At 39.0% G+C, this 18862-nt stretch overlaps 1 protein-coding gene across 1 annotated transcript; it reads left to right on the plus strand.

Moving 5' to 3' along the window:
* The first annotated feature begins 8238 nt into the window (after positions 1-8238).
* Positions 8239-10689, plus strand: LOC113578689 (gonadotropin-releasing hormone II receptor-like). The gene is made up of 3 exons (XM_027012117.2): positions 8239-8769; positions 9678-9885; positions 9961-10689. The coding sequence occupies exons 1-3, from the start codon at positions 8239-8241 to the stop codon at positions 10365-10367; spliced, it is 1146 nt and encodes a 381-aa protein (XP_026867918.2). The 3' UTR covers positions 10368-10689.
* The last annotated feature ends 8173 nt before the right edge of the window (positions 10690-18862 follow it).

Genomic DNA, 18862 nt, shown 5'->3' on the forward strand with positions numbered 1-18862 from the left:
GGCCATACCACAGAATAGCATGAATATGAACATTGAAATCATGGGATAACTCATATATCTTGTACCTAATATAAACCTAATATATTAAAGAATGCATCCTAGAATGTAACTCTATGTGCAAGGTGTGTTGGGTATTAAACTGCTAGTTTTGCATGAATTGAACCTCATTCATTTTTTTTCTCTCTGGATTGGTCATTTGAATCATCTTTCAGAATTTGAGAAAACTCTAACAGGAAAGCAAGCAAACAATAAAACTGGGTTATGAAAATAGACAAAAATCCTTAAATCACATCCTAACATTGTACTTACATATAGTGACACACACAGGGATTAAAAGTCACAATCTGTCATCTGGCAAAATGAATAAGTAGAGTCACGCATTCTGGGAAAGAAAAGAAAAAAGTGTAAAATGTATAATGAAATGATAATATTGTGAAAAATGAACTAATGAGGTTAATAATCCAGTAAGTCAGTGAGGCATTAGGCTGCATGAGACTGGTTTTTTATGCTTTCAGATGAATGAGAGGTATTAGGGTGAATTTAGGTATTTCTGAGAATACTTATGAAACCATACAAAGCATGTCTGATTGCATAGTATAAAATCTCCTTTTATATGAAATATGCTCAACTGCCTTAAATCGGGCAATCATTTCTATAATGTCTCATCACTGCAGTTACATGTTTGCACTGCAGGATGTTAACTCTAATCCTGTGTTGCCTTCTTCCTGACTAGCAGTGACTCACCCACAATGTAATGGAGAGAGAAGCACATTCTCTTTAACACTAAAAATATTGGCAGATTTAACTAGCTCCCAGTCTCAAATAAAGCGTTCACTCTATTTACATTTTTTAAAATTCTACTAATAATCCAACCTCTTCAACTCTTGGTTGGTGAATATGGGCTGTTTTTCATATTGCTCTAAACAGCTTCCAAAAATTATACTTAAAAATCAAAACAGATGCCCATTTCCCAGTCAGTGGCACACTACTGTCGATGTCTGCGTGCATACACTTTTTAAAAACAGTTTGCAAAGTCTGTGAAATATTTTCACCCTATGACTCCTGACTCCTGATTGCAGTCTTGCAAGAATCCTGCAAGAAAATGTCCTGCAATAAAAATTACCTTGTTTTGATTTAAGTCACTGGGTATATTTAAAGGTGTTTATTCTATTTTAGTGCATCCAACACAGAACTAGCCATATCTTCCTCCTCCAGATTCCAACTCTTTCAGATATTTATTTGCAAAATAATTGTGGTTTTGTGTGATGCTTTTCCATTCCCCTCTGCCATTTGTTTCAAATGGGTCACACGAGTGTCACCCATATTAAGCAGATAAAATGTCATTTGGAGTTGTCTCAGAGGTGTTATTTGGAAATGTCTCTCAGGTGGAAAGAGGTGAGAGGTTGTGCAGACTTCAGAATTGAGATGGGATCAGTCTTTATCAGCATGCATGGATCCGCATTTGAAGGGCTGCATGTGACAATTTGGTGACCTAGTCAGTTTATGAGCTGTAAATAAAGGAGCATGTAACAGAAAGAGCTAAAAGATGCTAAAAATATAAACTATAGTTAGTCACCCGAAGAAGCATTATTTCAAACACTGATGGTCTTATTTGTAATATTTGTAAACATGGAATAAAAAATCTGTTGTTGCCCCACTATATGAAAGATATTTAATTTGGGCTTTCATCATCCAAATGTAGTGGTCGTAAATTATACAACTGAGTTTTTATACAACCAAAGTTAATGTAACCAAAATTAGTTTCTTGTGTGGCATTACCTTTTGGTTGAAGGACAGCCTACAAAGGATTATGGGCTAATAAAAAAGATTTATGGTAATCCAGAAAGTCCTATTAGTGAGGTAAGACCCAGGACATTATTTGTGATATTCAGATGGATGTCTCAATCAAACCCCAGCAACCCACATGCATAGTGGATATGGAGTAGTACTAACCAGGTATGGACCCATGTAATGTTTCCAGAGAAACATTAATGACAATTAATATTATGTATCACTGTGGAGAAGGGTATGGTCCTGTTTCTCCCCTCTGGTGGCACATCACCAAAATGAATCTAATGTTTAAAATAGAAAATTTAACCAGGGCAGGGGAGATTATGAGATCCAATGCAACCTACACAAACAAAAACATGCTGAACTGCTATAAGAGGGCGTTTATGCATGACCTTTTGTGGATCTCTTATAAATCCTCAAAAAGTTATTACAGAAATCATAGTTGCTGGCTCATTGATACACAAAACAACACAAAAATGTCAAAACACAAGGAGTCCACGGTTTAGTAATCCAAAGTGACACAAGCAGGGTCTCAGAAAAACACTAAACCAACAGGAGAGCTTCACATATTTGACACATATTTGATTAAATTTAATATTGGCTAAAGGCTATAGTAGCTCTGCTGCCATGTGCATTTTGTGTTAGCTGTCTATCAGCCCTACATCAGTGCTCAGCCTCTGACCATGGGACCCCTGTTGGCAGCAGTGATACTGACATATGTAAAAAAAATAATAATAAATCCAGTGACACTGCTATGCCTGATATACTCATACCAACCTGAGAGACACTGCCATGACAGTGTCACTGTCAGTGAGAATAATATCAGCAATACATAGTCAGCAGTGATCCTGAAGTCACAGTGTCATGAGCATTTATGAACAGGGTAGAGAATGAGTGTCAAACTGCATATAGTAACAGATGGGCTACTGTCTCTAGCTGTACACCTGTAAAATGCACCCATGAGATCAGTGTATCTAATAAAGTGGCTTGTGTGCGTAGTTGACAGGTAAGTGCATCTCATAAAGTCATAGGTAAATTTATATGTCAGTCTTAAGGATTTCATGAATGAGGAACAGTTGTAGGTGTTCATGAGCAGGGGTCTAAAACCATGCTACATTCTACAAATGTATGTTACTGTTTAATTAACATGCACTGTTTGTGGATAAATACATAGCATTGTCTGTGCAATTTGCTATGACAGTGTGCAGTTTTGAATGTAGCCCAAGTCTGGAGTGTCTGAGGGTAGACGTGATCATGCTCGACAACTGGACCTTGACTGGATGAAGGCTCATTACTCTTAATCTCACAAATCATGCCACTTATTTCAAAAGAGCAGCTATAAGCATGTACTCCTTTTTCTTTTAGTTTTATTATATAAAAAAAAAATACAATATTGCCACACCTCAAATTTCACTGCTGGTTAGAGAACACCTCACAGCTTTCAGTACAGACTTCTTTCCTGCATACATTTATTGTCCCTTTATAATATGTGAGAATTTTATACCTGTTGTAAATGCTTTGAAGCACCTTAAAGTTTTGTTGTAATTAAAACAAACATTTTTTTAATCAGTTCCCGTGAAACTTAAGATTTTTCTTTTAAACAGCAATTTCCAAAGTGTTGGAATAGGACATATAAACAATCTGTCTTGAACATGTTTTGTATTATTAATGCATCATTGTAACAAAAGCTGAAAGTAGCCACCCTAACTGGGACTTGAACCCAGGTCTGACAGGAGGCAAGTGCGAGCTCAGACCACCAGACTAAAGAGGTAACAACCTATTCAACTTATTCTGGAGAGAAGACATAGTCTCACCTTACATTGTTGTCCTCAAGGCATGGTATAACCCATAGATGGCCACAACATACTTAAATTTCTGTCAAGCTCAGGAGTTGCTAAAATATTGCCACCAAAGGATGGCTAGCTTTGAGTTATTTGCCATAACCATGATAAATATTTTAGAATTTGCAATTTCATGGCACTGTCCTATTGTTGCATTGTTTTAGTGCTAAAACGTAGTCGAGTTGCAGTGATTCCTGACTGCAAGGGTTAGCATGGGAAACTGTTTATCATTTAATAATTAATCTTTCACCAGGAGAGGGCAGTATGGCTTACAAACTGCCCTGCAATTACACCCCCTAGAGATCTGTATGAGGGACTCTAGTATTGGTACAGGTGTCTGTGATTCACTCCATCGAAATGGTACATTTAAATAATGTAGTATTTTGTGCACCATGTATTTGTTTTATAGATGTATTATTTATTATTTCCATCATTTGTGTACAGAAAAGAATCATACATAAAATTAGAATCTACATCAGTATAATAAAATCAGACATCAGCTATAATAACTCCCTTTTTTGCTTTGTTAACCACACAACTTGTGCTTTTATCTGTTCCTAGCAAGTATTTGCTAGTGTTTGTGTTTTATGTTCATTCAGCAAAATAATACACACCTTATGCTCACATAATGTGAGATATTTCTTGTGTTTTAGCAGGGGTAAACCTGGAGAATATATTTGGAATAAACTGTTGTTGAACTTTTTTTTTCAGACACTTAATTGTTAAGTATTTATAATTATTTTACTGATAAAATATTTGCTCCAGCTTTTTTGCTTTGTGACACATTAATTTATAAGAAGCTGGAAAAGGTCGTTTATAATTCATGTAACTTTAGACCTATATTGTTAGATGGGCAGGAAAAGATCCTACAGAAAGAGAGGAAGAGCTTATTCAAGGTTATGCTGGATGGCAGAAAGCAGTATGCACATGATTTAGGATTAAACAAAAAGGCTTCAGCACTTGGACAGCTCCACGGTTAAAATCAGTTGCTGCACTGTATCTTTAAACCTCCACTCCTTTCCGAGGGAATATCGGCTTCAGTTTGAATAACGGTTAACTGCGGCAAAATGTCTCTTCCTTGATACCACTTGTGTTGCACAGTCACACGACTGATGTAAGCGAAAGGGATTAAAATCTATGTAGTGGACTAGACTCAAGGTGTGGCATAATAGGATACAGTACTTACTCTCAGGTGATTAGCAGATATTTCTCACGAATCTTCTTTATTAGATGACATGTCTACCCTTACACCAGCGTGAATGGATAAAGAAACTGAAGACTCCGTGGATTAATCCCTTTGATGAATGGGCATCACTCAGCATTACTGCATATCACAAGAGGTATGTTCCAAATGATGCAGTTCTGTAGGCTATACGATAAACCTTTTAGCCAGCAAAGTTTTAAAAGGATGAGTAGAGGTTTTTAAACTTTAATCGATCCTCTCGTCTGAGCAACTGACAAGTGAAACCCACAGTGTATTACTTTTCAAAGATTTGTAAACTTAAGGGAAATGGCTCAGACAAATATTAAAACTAAATACCAAAATAAATACTATATATACTATAAATACTAAATATTTCTATGTTTAACAACACATGCATTCTTTTCTTTTATATATGATTATATATGATATTATTGGGATTATTCACTTTTAGTTGCTTAGTTTGTTAGTTAGTTTGTATTCTTACACAGTCACTCTAGATATTAGTCTATTTCTCTTTATTTGTATTGTGCTACTTGTTCCATGTAATAGATGGATGTGAATGATTTTTCTAGAACAGCAACCCTCAATAAAAAAAGTGATCAAGTGTTCCACGCATTCAGAAAGTTGTGGTTTAGTGAACCCCATTCAAATTGTGGAAGGTGGGGTGAGATAAATGTTCAAATCGTTGAATGTCACATTTTTCACCTTTGACCCATGTCTACTTATAGCTCAGCAGTCTCAAAACATATGCATATATAGGTACACTAAAACCTTTATTATGTAGCCTCTAAGAATAATTTGAAGCACATAAGTTGTTATATAAGATTTATGAAGTAAGGAACAGGTTGGACAATAATGTACCATTATAAATATCCTAGGAAAACCTCATGATCTTTACCAGAACCTCAGGCCAGACTGCTTTAAAGGTCATTTTGGAAAATGTGAATGTGAATGTCCAGATGTGGAGCCAAAAATAACTGATCTTTAATAAAAAGCTTTGTAGCATACTTCTGTACTACACAAATATTCTGGTTTCACTTAATTTGTAATTTGTAAATTCATATTGTCAGGCTAGCAAAAAATGAAAAAAATTACTGAGGTAAAAAAAAAATCATTTTTTTAAACATTTTTTCACGTTAACCCTTACCTTTCCACAACTGTATGAAATTGTAGAGAGCCGGGACACAGAGCAGCATGACGTAGCATCAGAAGTAAAGCTAAAATTAAAACTGAACATGATTGAAAGAAAGAAAGGAAGAAAGAAGGGAAAAGAGGTATCAATCTTTGCTGATCTCACCCTATTATGGTGCACCTTCACCTGGCATGTTCAAAAATATTGCCATCATAACTTACATTAAGCTCAGGCCGAAAGCCGCGTTGTTCCTCCGACACGATGTGCCCACGCGCCATGCAACAGTCCCACACGTGTGAGCAGACTAACGAGAGGGCTTTATCAGCCCGCATGGAAAGGCTCCGGAAGTGATTTGGGTATTGTGGCAGGGCTACAAGATGGCATCAGCTCCAAATGTATGTGGCGATTGGCACCGTTGAAAACTCACCCTGTCACGTCCCCCTGGAATATATTCAACCACTGGCATTCATTTTCAGTCAAATACAGGTATAAGTGCATAAACTTGCTTATAGAGCAGTTAAAAAAAAAAATAAAATTTTTTATATATATATATATATAGTAAATGCACTGATAACCACCGAAGCCAAAATTTAGTTCCTCTTAGAGTCTGATGAACTTTGGCAGCCCTCTCAGTCTTGATTATCATTAGGGCTTCCTCTTCTTAGTTGACAGTTGCATACACACACACACACACACACACACACACACACACACACATACACACATACACACACACACACATACACACACACACACAGACACACACACACACACACACACACACACAGACACAGACACACACACACACACACACACACACACACACACAGACATACACACATACACACACACACACATACACACACACACACAGACACACACAGACACACACACACACACACACACACACACACAGACACACACACACACACATACACACACACACACACACAGACACACACACACACATACACACACACACACACACACACACACACACACAGACACACACACACAGACACACACACACACAGACACACACACACAGACACACACACACACACACAGACATACACACACACACACATACACACACACACACACACACACACACACACACACACACACACACAGACACACACACACACACACACACACACACACACACACAGACACACACACACACAGACACACACACAGACACACACACACACACACACACACACAGACACACACACACACATACACACATACACACACACACACACACACACATACCAATATTTCCAAGTTATAGTATGACTAAGACTGCTTGCATAACTGGGCTGTGATTATACAATTCAACTAAGCTCTTAGCTGACCTATGGAAGCTACTATCATGTGTCACCTACCTAAATCCATTTATCCATAGCTGAAGTCTTTCCAGAAGCTGGAGGGCTCGTTCACATTCATCACTGGGGTAATATATTTGTCTCTTATGGCAAAAAAAATATAGACTGCTCAACTATACATCCCTTTCCTATCCCTATCAGTCAGTGATAAGCTGTATGTTTCTGCATCGAGTGTGTTTGAAATTATTCCATAGCAGTGGGAACCATCCACCGTTGTCCAATCAGCATTTCATTAACAGAATGAGATTGGCAGGATGTAGGAAAAAAGAAAAGCAAACAAACTAAATGAACTCTGGCCCTTACGTATGAATTATGAGTGTCATAAATAGAAACTACTTTTGTCTTTGTATTATTTTGTTTGGTCTTTTAAATCAGAGAATAATCACAGCACTGTTCCCCTGATTTCCTTGCAGTTCTATATATAGGCATTTACATCTTCAGAGACACACTGTAGTGAGAGAGCTGCATTAACCCCAAAAATCCTAGAGAGGTTTATTGATGAGCAAAGAAGAAATGGGGAATGTTGAAGCATGGTATAAAACAAGTTTAGTACTTCCTAAGATAATCATCCTTATTTAGGGAAATGTTTGAGGGATCCAGGAATTCGAGGCATTGATCATATCTGGTTCATACTTTTCACAACCACATTTCATGATGTCTTTCTTTCTTGATATATATGTATGATACAGCTTAGTATCTTCTCCCTCCCTGCAACATCACTGATTTTCTTTACTAATGCGCTAATAAAACTTATGCAGTCAGGCCTTTCATAAATTAAAGATTAAAAAGCTTAAAAGCTTACAAGCTTGCCTCTCCTGAGTGCAAAACCTTTATTTACTAATTATATGAGATGAAGCATGAACATCCTTTAGTTCCAGGATGTCAGGAAACTCGACTCTCCTGCTGCCAAGCCCCGCGAGCATCTTTGTCAACTTGCCTCTCCTGAGTGCCTCACCAACATGGCTCCAACCGCCCTGGAAGGCCCCCGCCTTCACTGAGGCTGCACGCTTCCGTGTCATCGCTACTCTGGTGCTCTTTGTGTTCGCGGCCATCAGTAACCTATCAGTGGTGCTAAGTGTGACACGGGGCCGTGGCCAACATCTGGCCTCTCACCTGCGACCCCTCATCGGCAGCCTGGCCTCTGCCGACCTGGTCATGACCTTCGTGGTGATGCCGCTGGATGCAGCATGGAACTTGACAGTACAGTGGTATGCTGGCAATGGCATGTGCAAGATACTCTGTTTCCTGAAGCTTTTTGCCATGCACGCAGTAGCGTTCATCCTGGTGGTGGTGAGCCTGGACAGACACCATGCCATCCTGCACCCCCTGGATGCCCTGGACGTGGGACGCAGGAACAGGAGGATGCTGCTGACCGCCTGGACTCTCAGCCTGCTCCTTGCCTCACCACAGGTCAGTTAGGCTAAGCCTGCCCCTTTACACACAATGGTTCATGTGCTCTGTTGTGTCTGAGGAGAACACTGAAAGCTAACACTTTTTGAGATGGGTGTATGGAGGAACCTGGCAATTACACAGAAGCTGTATATTTTGTTCTGAGTTAACGGACTAAGAAATGATAGGCTGACATGTATGTCTGTGTGTTTGAAGAATGCTCTTGTGCCTTATGGAATTAAGGCTTTTGTGATTGTAGTCAGAGATTTATTTATAAACAATTCATAGCAGGGAGAATAACAGAGAAAATAACATTTACCTGACACTTTTATCCAAAGCAACTTGCAATTCTGATTGAACACAACTTGAGCAATTGAGGGTTGAATCCAACAGTGGTGGGGATTGAATTGGCAACCTTCTGATCATTAGTCAAGTACCTTAACCACTGAGCTACCACCGCCCTGCTAAACTAAATAATATTAAAATTACAATTACAAAAATTAAAATTAAGTTAAATTAAAAGGTTAAATACAGATTCTATTATGAAAACATTATATTGGTACAGAAATAGACACTTGTTGTGCTTTCTGTATTGGCTCTGTGACCCTGGACTACTCCAACGACTACGACTCTGGATTTGCCCTTACTAAATCTCGCTCTTCTCTACACGTGTCTGCCTCCTTACTGCTCACTGTTACAGTTGTAGTAATCATGTAAGAGAATTGTGTGAATTACTAATTACTATTGTGTAATAATTGCTGTATTATATATTGGACCAGTTCAGAAAGTACATTCAAGTACATGCATCATTCACAAATTTTCAGTCAGACTAAAGCTTATCTGTGTACTCTTCCCTCACACTGTACTCTTATCTCATACTATACTATTCTCACCACTGACTATATTTAAATCTTGTTCCTGTATGACAGTTATTCATTTTCCGAGCAATCAAGGCTGAGGGGGTGGACTTTGTCCAGTGTGTCACACATGGAAGCTTCCAGCAGCATTGGCAGGAGACTGCCTACAATATGTTCCACTTTGTCACTCTCTACGTGTTCCCTTTGTTCGTCATGAGCTTCTGCTACACACACATCCTGGTTGAGATCAACCGCCAAATGCACAGAAGCAAAGACAAGGGTGAGTGACTCACTTTCCTAATGTGATCATGTCATTGATCTGTTATAAGGTATAATTACTGCAATTACTCCCTAGGAGGAGAGCCTTGTTTGAGACGCAGTGGAACCGATATGATCCCCAAAGCACGTATGAAGACTCTAAAAATGACCATTATCATTGTTGCCTCCTTTGTGATCTGCTGGACACCATATTACCTACTTGGAATTTGGTATTGGTTTCAGCCTCAGATGCTACAGGTGATTCCTGAATATGTCCACCATGCCTTCTTTGTTTTTGGAAACCTCAACACATGCTGTGATCCAGTCATCTATGGTCTCTTTACACCATCATTCCGTGCAGACTTGGCCAGCTGCTTGTGTTGGAGGAATCAGAAAGCTTCACCCAAGTCTCTGGACCAGTTCTCTTGCCATAGGAGAGGAGCCAGTGGAGAGGCTGAGTCAGACCTGGGAAGTGGTGACCAACCCATTGGACAACAAATATAGATTACATGAAGAACCTAAGAGTTACTTGTGCCACAAAGGAAGAGTAAAGGCAAAAAGGCGGCATGGTCATTGTTCTGTTATACCTGCCTATCTCATTAAGCATTACAGCTGTTTCATGTGTCAAGATTTTGATGAAAATCCTTCAAATTCCACTGAAGAATTACCTTCAAATACACAATTATAAGAACTTAAAAGTGCATACTTTCCCCTTTGATTTAAGATATGTACATTCATGTTAAAAATGTTTTACTTGTTTTACCAGTTTTATATTATTGCAACATTAGTTCATAGACAAGAGAGTTAACAAGAGGTGTAGAACTGATTTCAGATGTGGTAACCAAATAAAGCAGGCTAAAATTGAGAAATGTGCCTTTTTCAGCTGCTGTGCAGATCAAGACATGAGTAAATGATTAAACAATACATCTAAAATGCATTCATACTGGTAAAATTACACACACATAGACACATCACATTGAAGGCTTTATAGGTTAAACAAGGAATAGATAGAAAAGGAGGGTCTTAAGACCAACTCTTTTTCCTCTACTGACTGTCAGAGATAGATAATCCATTTTCTTTCTTTCTGTTATGATCTTATGGAAGGACATACTGGGAGTCCTGAAACTTACCACACTTGGGTGTAGTTCTAAGCAATGATTCAGAGATAATATGGGGCTTTTTGATTATATCTGCTGTCAATTCAGAGAACCTTTGGAACTTATAGACTTGGTTAGGGTGTTGCAGTACAATGCAAATGACTGATGCTTAGGTAAAAACCTGAGCACATTCATGAATTGTTCACAGAAACTCCAAACTTCTATGAAGTATGTGAGCAAACGGCAGTGGAGGTTCCAATGGAATGTGTCTTGAGTGACTTTCAGGTGATGGTTCTCCACCCATGATGAGAACTTATGCTCTGTGTAACATGGGAAGGAGAGTGAGGAACAAAGACTGCGTATCTTTGATTTCTGTGTATCATAGCCATAGTAGTAGTAAGAAAAGCTTTGTGTTCTCATATCCCAGTAAAATGGAAGTAAGAGTAGACCAAGAACTCACCCCTGACTCCTGACCTCTCGGTATCACCATGTAATAACCAATACATTTATTAAGGTTATGAGACATTGAAAGGGACCCTGTCCAGGCTACCATGTAAGATTACCCTTGAAGATATAAAGGAAACCTAGATATTAGAGTTCCTGATAGGAGTGTTGGAAAGACTGAAAACTGGGAAGGCTGGAAATAAGCATCTGTGTCACGGTACGGCCCCTCCTCCCAAGTGTCTCCCTGTGTGTTTGTGTTTGTGTGTGTGTGTTCGTCCGTGTGGCCATGCCCCGACTTACAAAGGATGCCTGGGAAAGGTAAAAAGAGGAAGGGAAAGAAGGGAAGTAAATGCCATCCTACAGCCCTTGCAGGGAAGCCCCACTGTTCTTGGGCACCCTCCAGACTCCCACAATTGCAGAGAGTGGTCCAGGTGAGTGTGGTCCAGGTGCGGAAGTGGAGGAGTCTGGCTACCGGGACTACTATAATGATTTCCAGTCCTCGGAGTTGGACTCCGTGGACTCCTCCCGTCCCGCAGAGAGACCTTCACTCATCTTGGCCTCGCTCCATGGGTCCACAATGGGGGAGGAACCCACTGGAGGATTTTGGGGGGGCCCTGTGTATGGTCTGGGGTCAGACTCTGCTGAGTTTTATGGAGACCAGCCAGACTACAATTCCCGGCACTCAGAGACGGACTCTGCTGGGTGCTATGGAGAATGATGAGCCTCCTGCAAGTACGTTACCGCCCAAGGCTCTGCCCAGGAGGTTTCACGTAGTCGCAAGCAAGCCAGCACGCACGAAACTCCTAGAGGCAACCTTGTCCGAGGAAACTCCGACTACTAGGGCATACAACCATGGAACTTGTGCGCCTGTACCTAAGCCTCGTAGAGGAAAGGGGGAGGCGACACCAGTGCCCACTCCAGAGACTGGCAAAGTAACTGGTGCGCCTCCTGAAATGGGTGCGCGGAAGTCACTGACCCCCAAATGGGTGAGGGGCGGGTACGACTCAAGCCCCGCCAACGACTGGGTGGACAGGCCTGGGGCTCCTGCCCGCTTGCCTGGACTCTTTAACAGTCCTTTATGTGGTTTTGTACCCCTCCCCATCACACTGTCTGTCCCAGTTGCTTTGTCCCCCTTGGTGTCTGTGCCTGTGCTGTCAGTGTGTCCGTCCCTGTGTCTGTTGTCATCCTGGTCCTTGTTCTTCCCCCCTCTGTCTTGCTGATGCTGGACCGTGTTGGGTCGCTCAGTCCTCCGGCTTCGCATTGGCTTTGGGGCCATAGCCCAATAGGCTGGCACGTCGGGAGTCTCACCGTTGAGGAGGGGCTCTGTCATGGTACGGCCTGTCCTCCCAAGTGTCTCACCATGTGTGTTTGTGTGTGTGTGTGTGTGTGTGTGTGTGTTTGTTTGTCTGTATGACCACACCCCCATGCATCACACCTGTTTGTAATTGTGTATATAAACCCCTATGGTTCTGTTGTCAGCATTTAATGTTACGCTAACTCAATGGCTACATAATCCTTGTACTCGGTGTAAATAAATGTATGTTCTTGTTTTCTGTAACTCATCCCCGCATCCTGCTTAGCCTCCTATTGTTACAATCTGATGGTTCACAGTGTTGGAGGTCTCAAAATAGGGCAAATATGATAATTCTATAATATATTACTAAAAGCTTCAGAGGACTGAAAAATTGAATGTTCTTGACTTCAAGTTGCAGGTACATGGCAATTTAAAATTATGATCACTAAACATTAGCATTGTATTTAAACATCTGTCCCAATATGTATGATCTTTGTATAAAAAGTGTGTGACATAATGTGACTCTAGTGGCTTCATCCAGAACCAAAAGCTAATGAAATACATAGCCATAATATATAGCCATGTATCCCTGGTATAGAGGTAAAGTCTGGATTTTGCAGACTGATGTAATAATTGTTGGGTTTATATTCAGTATAAAAATGGCTAGATTTTTTCCATTCATTTTATTTATTATGCATAGTGGTAATGGTATGCATAGTTTTGCATAGTTTTTGCATAGTATCCCTGAAATGATAATCTGTGTTGTAATGATGTGATTACCTATAAAACACCTTAGTTATCAATGACTATACCTGCTGTAATATTTTATATATGTGGTACTGGAACCATTGGTAAACCATTCCATTAAAGGTCTATGAGCCAATGTATGTAACACTGGAATTGCGTATCAGTGAATCTGAGCACACATGCACACATCTGTCATGCTGGTTTGTGTGGTGTGTACTTTGTACTGACCACCCTGATGGGATGCATGCTGTAGCCATCACGCCCTAATCTCATTGAGGCAGCCGCAGTGCAGGGCTTATGTGTCAGGTTTATTCAAAACATAGGAGCACTTGCTGCCACACATGCACAAACACACGTGCACCCCCATACATGCGCACACGCGTGCACACACACACACACACACACACACACACACACACACAGGCACACACACACACACACATGTACGCACACACAAATCTGGGACTACATGTGATGCATGTAAACATCACTGCTTCTGTTTTCTCCTTTGTTGAAATAATATATGTAATGATCTTTTTTCATTATGTGATAATTATGTTAAACTGCATAGAAATGAAATTAAATGAAATGAGATTTTCCTCACAAATAGAAGAACAAATGCAGTTGACCATAACAGTTTGCATCTAACCACAAAAATATGCAAATAAAAAGCATTTATAGTGAATACTTAAGAACAAAATCAACTGATAGCACTAGCTCTGGGAAACAGGATCCGTAAATGTTTAGCAAAATGGCTAACTGCTCCCTCTTTCATCTTAAAATAAAGCCTAGAATAAAACTTTGTCTTTCTGATTCCTTTTCTGGTGCATTGGCTTCCTCCCTCTGGGTAGAAGCCAAAAACCTCCCCCAAGTGGAGTTTAAGTATCTTAGGGTTCAAGTGATGGGAAGAGTGATAAGCATAGTTTCACTTTGTAAAACTGGTCACATTATTAGCTCTGATTTTCACCTTGCCTTAAACATACAATGCACTCTGTTTTTTATACATAGAGCTGATCCTTCCTAAGCAATTAGCTTCTGAGCATTAAGTAAAGGTGTTATTAAAACCTAAAATTCAGGGGGAGCACCGACAACAGTTAACAGTGACTCCACACATACATTCACTGTCGTGTCGGTTGTGTTATGTTGAATGTTGATTTGCAGAACCTGGCATTAGGGCAGTTTTGATGAAACCATTGGTAGGTGGCCATTTCTTCTATTAATATTTCACTTATCCTCCTGAAAATTGATGTTTGCAACATTTGTGATATTGATCTGATGAAAACAAAAAATTGGGATTCATTTCAGACTGTGACAATGTACATTCCGTGAAGCATATATTTATAGGAAATTGTTTGCTTTTAAATAGGTTCTAGATATTCAAACACACTTTATGATGGTGAGAGGGGACCTAGAGATATTGACATACTAACTAGCAACATTTAAGCATGTTTTAAGTTGAAGCTGTTTCAAATTGAAATTTAATCTCCTTCTTTCCAACACAAAGGGTGAAATTAGAATGACTAGATATAGGCATAAACTCAAGTGAAAGTTTAAAAATATCCACCCTCTAAAAACTAGACTCACACGTCACATTTCACATTTCAGGGGATAAAGCAAGACTTTATTTGATGTTAGACTCTGGGTTTGACCTTTCTTATTCAACTTTAAAAAAATATTGGTGGTATTTTCTACTGTAATATTTCTCTTCTTGTGTAATTGCTAATACATTTTGTGTCATCTCTGTTTTAATTCACCTGATTCAGCTCAATACTCACCTTGATAATAAAAAAAACCCTTGTCATTCTATTTAGATTTCAACTGCTCATTGTATTTGCTAACTGTACACATTATATAAACAGGTAAAGTTATTTAAGCCCTGCCACAGAGCACTCTGGGCCAGAGGGCATTCTGGGTTGAGCTTCTTAAAAATGTCCCTCATCATCATCTGCTCTTGGTCCTCGTACCTTCACCCTATTTACTGGGTTCCCCAGTTATAACCCTACAATTCATGAGCGCAGCTGTTACATAGACAGCAAGCTCACGAATGTTTACTGGCTCATTGCTTCAGAAGATGAGAACTTATGTAGAAATGGAAGAGAGCTTTGACAGTACCAAAGCCATAGCTGTCATTTTTAAGACAACTATCATAAACTGGATCTATCAGTAAGGTGAGTTTGCTTCATGGGCTATTCGCCGATGGAATTTTTTTCACTGGTGGAGATAATGAGCTGAGTAGGCAGTCACAAGATCATTACAATAACAGTGGAATGCACAGAGTCATAGTCAAATTGTTGTGTAAATAGAAGGCAAAACTAAGGAATGCAGCCTGAGAGGTGACAAAGTCTTGCTAAATTTGTCTCCGTTCTTAGTCTATCATTGATTTTGTAAAACTTCTAATATCAGACTCAGCACTCATGTTGCTGTAATATCTCCTGCAAACAAATCTCCCACAAATACAGATGTTTAGATTTTTTAGGTAATAATTACTCCAGACTGAGGGAATGTCAATGTACCCACACTGTCCAGAACATAATGTGCAGGCACATTCTTTACTACAGAACACACATTCTTGGTTCATTACAAATTGACATATTGTATGTTATATATGGCAAATAGCCTCTGGGAAAATATGCCATATGCAATGTCTGATATTTTCTGTCTCCCATCTTAATTCCCTTTCTGAGCAGTAGTGTTTCACTGCAAGTTATTGCTTCACATAGTGCACTTTAAAAGAGTAACAACCATACCACATGCTTGGAATTCCACTGTTGAAATACTGGATACCCAACATGGAGATATTTCAACCTTCTGATTTTCTGTTATTTTAGAACTTATTGGTTAGGTTACGAGAGAAAGGTAGCAAAGTTATTGCAACATGAACTAATACAGATGCAGAGTTGAGAGATAATTTAATACCAAAAAACTGAAGCTTTAAATAAATAAAGCAACAAATAAGGAAATGAACCTTTAAAATATCAATCACAAGTTTCCACCAAAAAAAACATTTAAAATATCAATAAATTAATTAATAAATAAGGATTTTTGAGTTTGTTCAACTATAGAGTCATAAAGTTATATTGTAAGTTTTAAAGTTATATTTTTGCACACACATGCAAACTATTGTAAGACTGTTTCGCAGTACAGAAAGAGGTTCAACAAACTCACCACTGTTATTTAAAAGCACTTAAATAAACCTAAGCACAGAAAATATCCTGTTCAATATTTATATTGACCCATTAGCCCAGCCAGTAAGACTGCGGGAACTTGAAGCAAGTGATGAAGTGCTGCCATTAGTCAAAAAAACATATTGATGTTTTACTTTTAAAGTTGTAGTGTCTGAGAAATGTTTGGAGGTTTACCAGATTTTCATTGCAGTAGCAGGTGTCTAGCCAATAAAGAGAATGTTGGTATATCTAAACAAGTGGAATTATATTGTGTCTAATCCCTAGACATATCAAATATTGCTATGGTAGGGAAGGGCTCTAATTTAATTTCTAATATGGCAGATTTTGTGGTAATGTAATTTACCTGATGCTTTTATTCACAGCGACTTACAATTATGAGTGAGTACAACTTGAGCAACTGAGGGTTAAGGGACTTGCTCAGGGACCCAACAGTGGCAACTTTGCAGTGGTGGGGCTTGAATCAGCTACCTTCCAATTATAAGTCAAGTACTTTAACCACTGAACTACCACTGCCCAATTTAGAAATTCATTATACATCATATACATTACATATGTATAAAGGATTTGACTATCTATCTACACACAACAACAAGGCAAAACATGTTTTTTTAATGTTCTGCAAATGTATTAAATTTAATAAACTGAAAATTTTCATTTACATAAGTATTCAGACCCTTTGCTTAGTACTTGTTTAAAATACTTTTAGAAGCAAATGACAGCTTCAAGTCTTCTTGGAAGTTATCCTAATAGCTTGACACACCTTTCTGTTTTAAATGTCTCCCCTTCATCTTGGAAGAATTGTCCAAGCTCATATGGACAGTGTCAGTAAACAGCCATTCTCAGTTCTTTCAAGCTCTGGTGGGTTAAAGTAGAAATTTAAGCCTTCACCCCAGTCCTAGTTGTTGGGCACTTAGAAAAACCTTTTCACCCAGGACTGCGCTACAGCCATCTTTCCCTCTATCCTAACTAGGCTCCCAGTCTCCATCACAGAAAAACATCCCCACAGCACGATACTGCCACCACTGTGTTTGACTGTAGGGATGGTATTAATGAGGTGATGCTCAGTACTTGGTTTCCTTCATACACATGAACAAATAGTTCCAGCTTCATTTCATCAGACCAGAGGATTTTGCTTTTCATTGTCTGAGATTTGTTCAGATCAATTTTGGCAAAATCCAAGAAGGCTTTAAAATAGCTTTTACTGAGCAACGGATTCTGTCTGGCCACTCTACCACAAGTGTTACAGGACAGAAAAGGTAAGTCACTCGCAGATAAAGGGAATTAATTTATTTACACAGAGAATGAAGTTAGAGAGAGAATCCAAAACATCAGAGAGAGAGCCAGGTAGTTCAAAAATCCATTATCCCGAGAGTAAAGTACAACCAGGCAAGCAAATCGGAAGGGAGAGACAAAAAGCAAAAATCTAAAAAACACAATAGGTTCAAAAGCACAATACAGGCACAGAAGCATAAAATTAAAAAAAAAAAACACTATGAAGAGTAGAGACAGTTCTTTGCAGGGATACAATGAAACAGACAGGTTTACATAAGCATGAATAATAAACAGGTGTAATCTAGCCTGATTGGTAGAGTGCTGTACTAATGGTCATCCTTCTTCAGGATTCTCCCATCTCCACAAAGGAACTCTGCATCTCATTCATAGTGTCCATTGGGTCCTTGGGTATTTGTTTGATCATAGCCCTGTATTCACAGTTTTTAGTTTACCTGGGTAGCCAGTTCTAGGAAGACTGTTAGTGGTTCCAAACATCTTTCATTTGAGAATGATGGAGGCTACTATGCTCCTGGGCACTTTCAATCCTGAAGATATTTTCTTGCATTCTCACCCAGACCTGTGACATGACATAATCCTGTCTCACAGGTCTACAATTCTCTTAACATCATGGATTGGTTTTTATTCTAAAATACACCATCACCTGTGAGATTTTGCATAGGGAGATCTGAGCCTTTCCTAATTATGTCTAATCAGTTCATTTAGGCACAGGTGGAATCCAATTTGTAGAAACACTTCAGGGACCATAGATAGATGTAGGATGCCGCAGAGCTTAGTTGTGAAAGTCATAACAATGGAGCTGAATGCTTATGCAAATGAAGCATTTTGTTTTAATAAAACAAAACAGAAAAAAAAATGTGTTTCATCATTGCAGAGTATTGTGTGTAGATTAATGACAAAAATTAGTTATAGATATACCATTCAGCTATAATATTAAAAACT

This window comes from Electrophorus electricus, chromosome 8 (assembly GCF_013358815.1).
Source record: "Electrophorus electricus isolate fEleEle1 chromosome 8, fEleEle1.pri, whole genome shotgun sequence".
Classification (NCBI taxonomy): Eukaryota; Metazoa; Chordata; class Actinopteri; order Gymnotiformes; family Gymnotidae; genus Electrophorus; species Electrophorus electricus.

Bases quoted from the DNA above. Each gene is read 5' to 3' on its own strand.
- LOC113578689 (XM_027012117.2), top strand. From the start codon at position 8,239: ATGTCAGGAAACTCGACTCTCCTGCTGCCAAGCCCCGCGAGCATCTTT. The intron at 8,770-9,677 runs GTCAGTTAGGCT...CCTGTATGACAG, and splicing joins TGCTCCTTGCCTCACCACAG to TTATTCATTTTCCGAGCAAT. The intron at 9,886-9,960 runs GTGAGTGACTCA...ATTACTCCCTAG, and splicing joins GCACAGAAGCAAAGACAAGG to GAGGAGAGCCTTGTTTGAGA.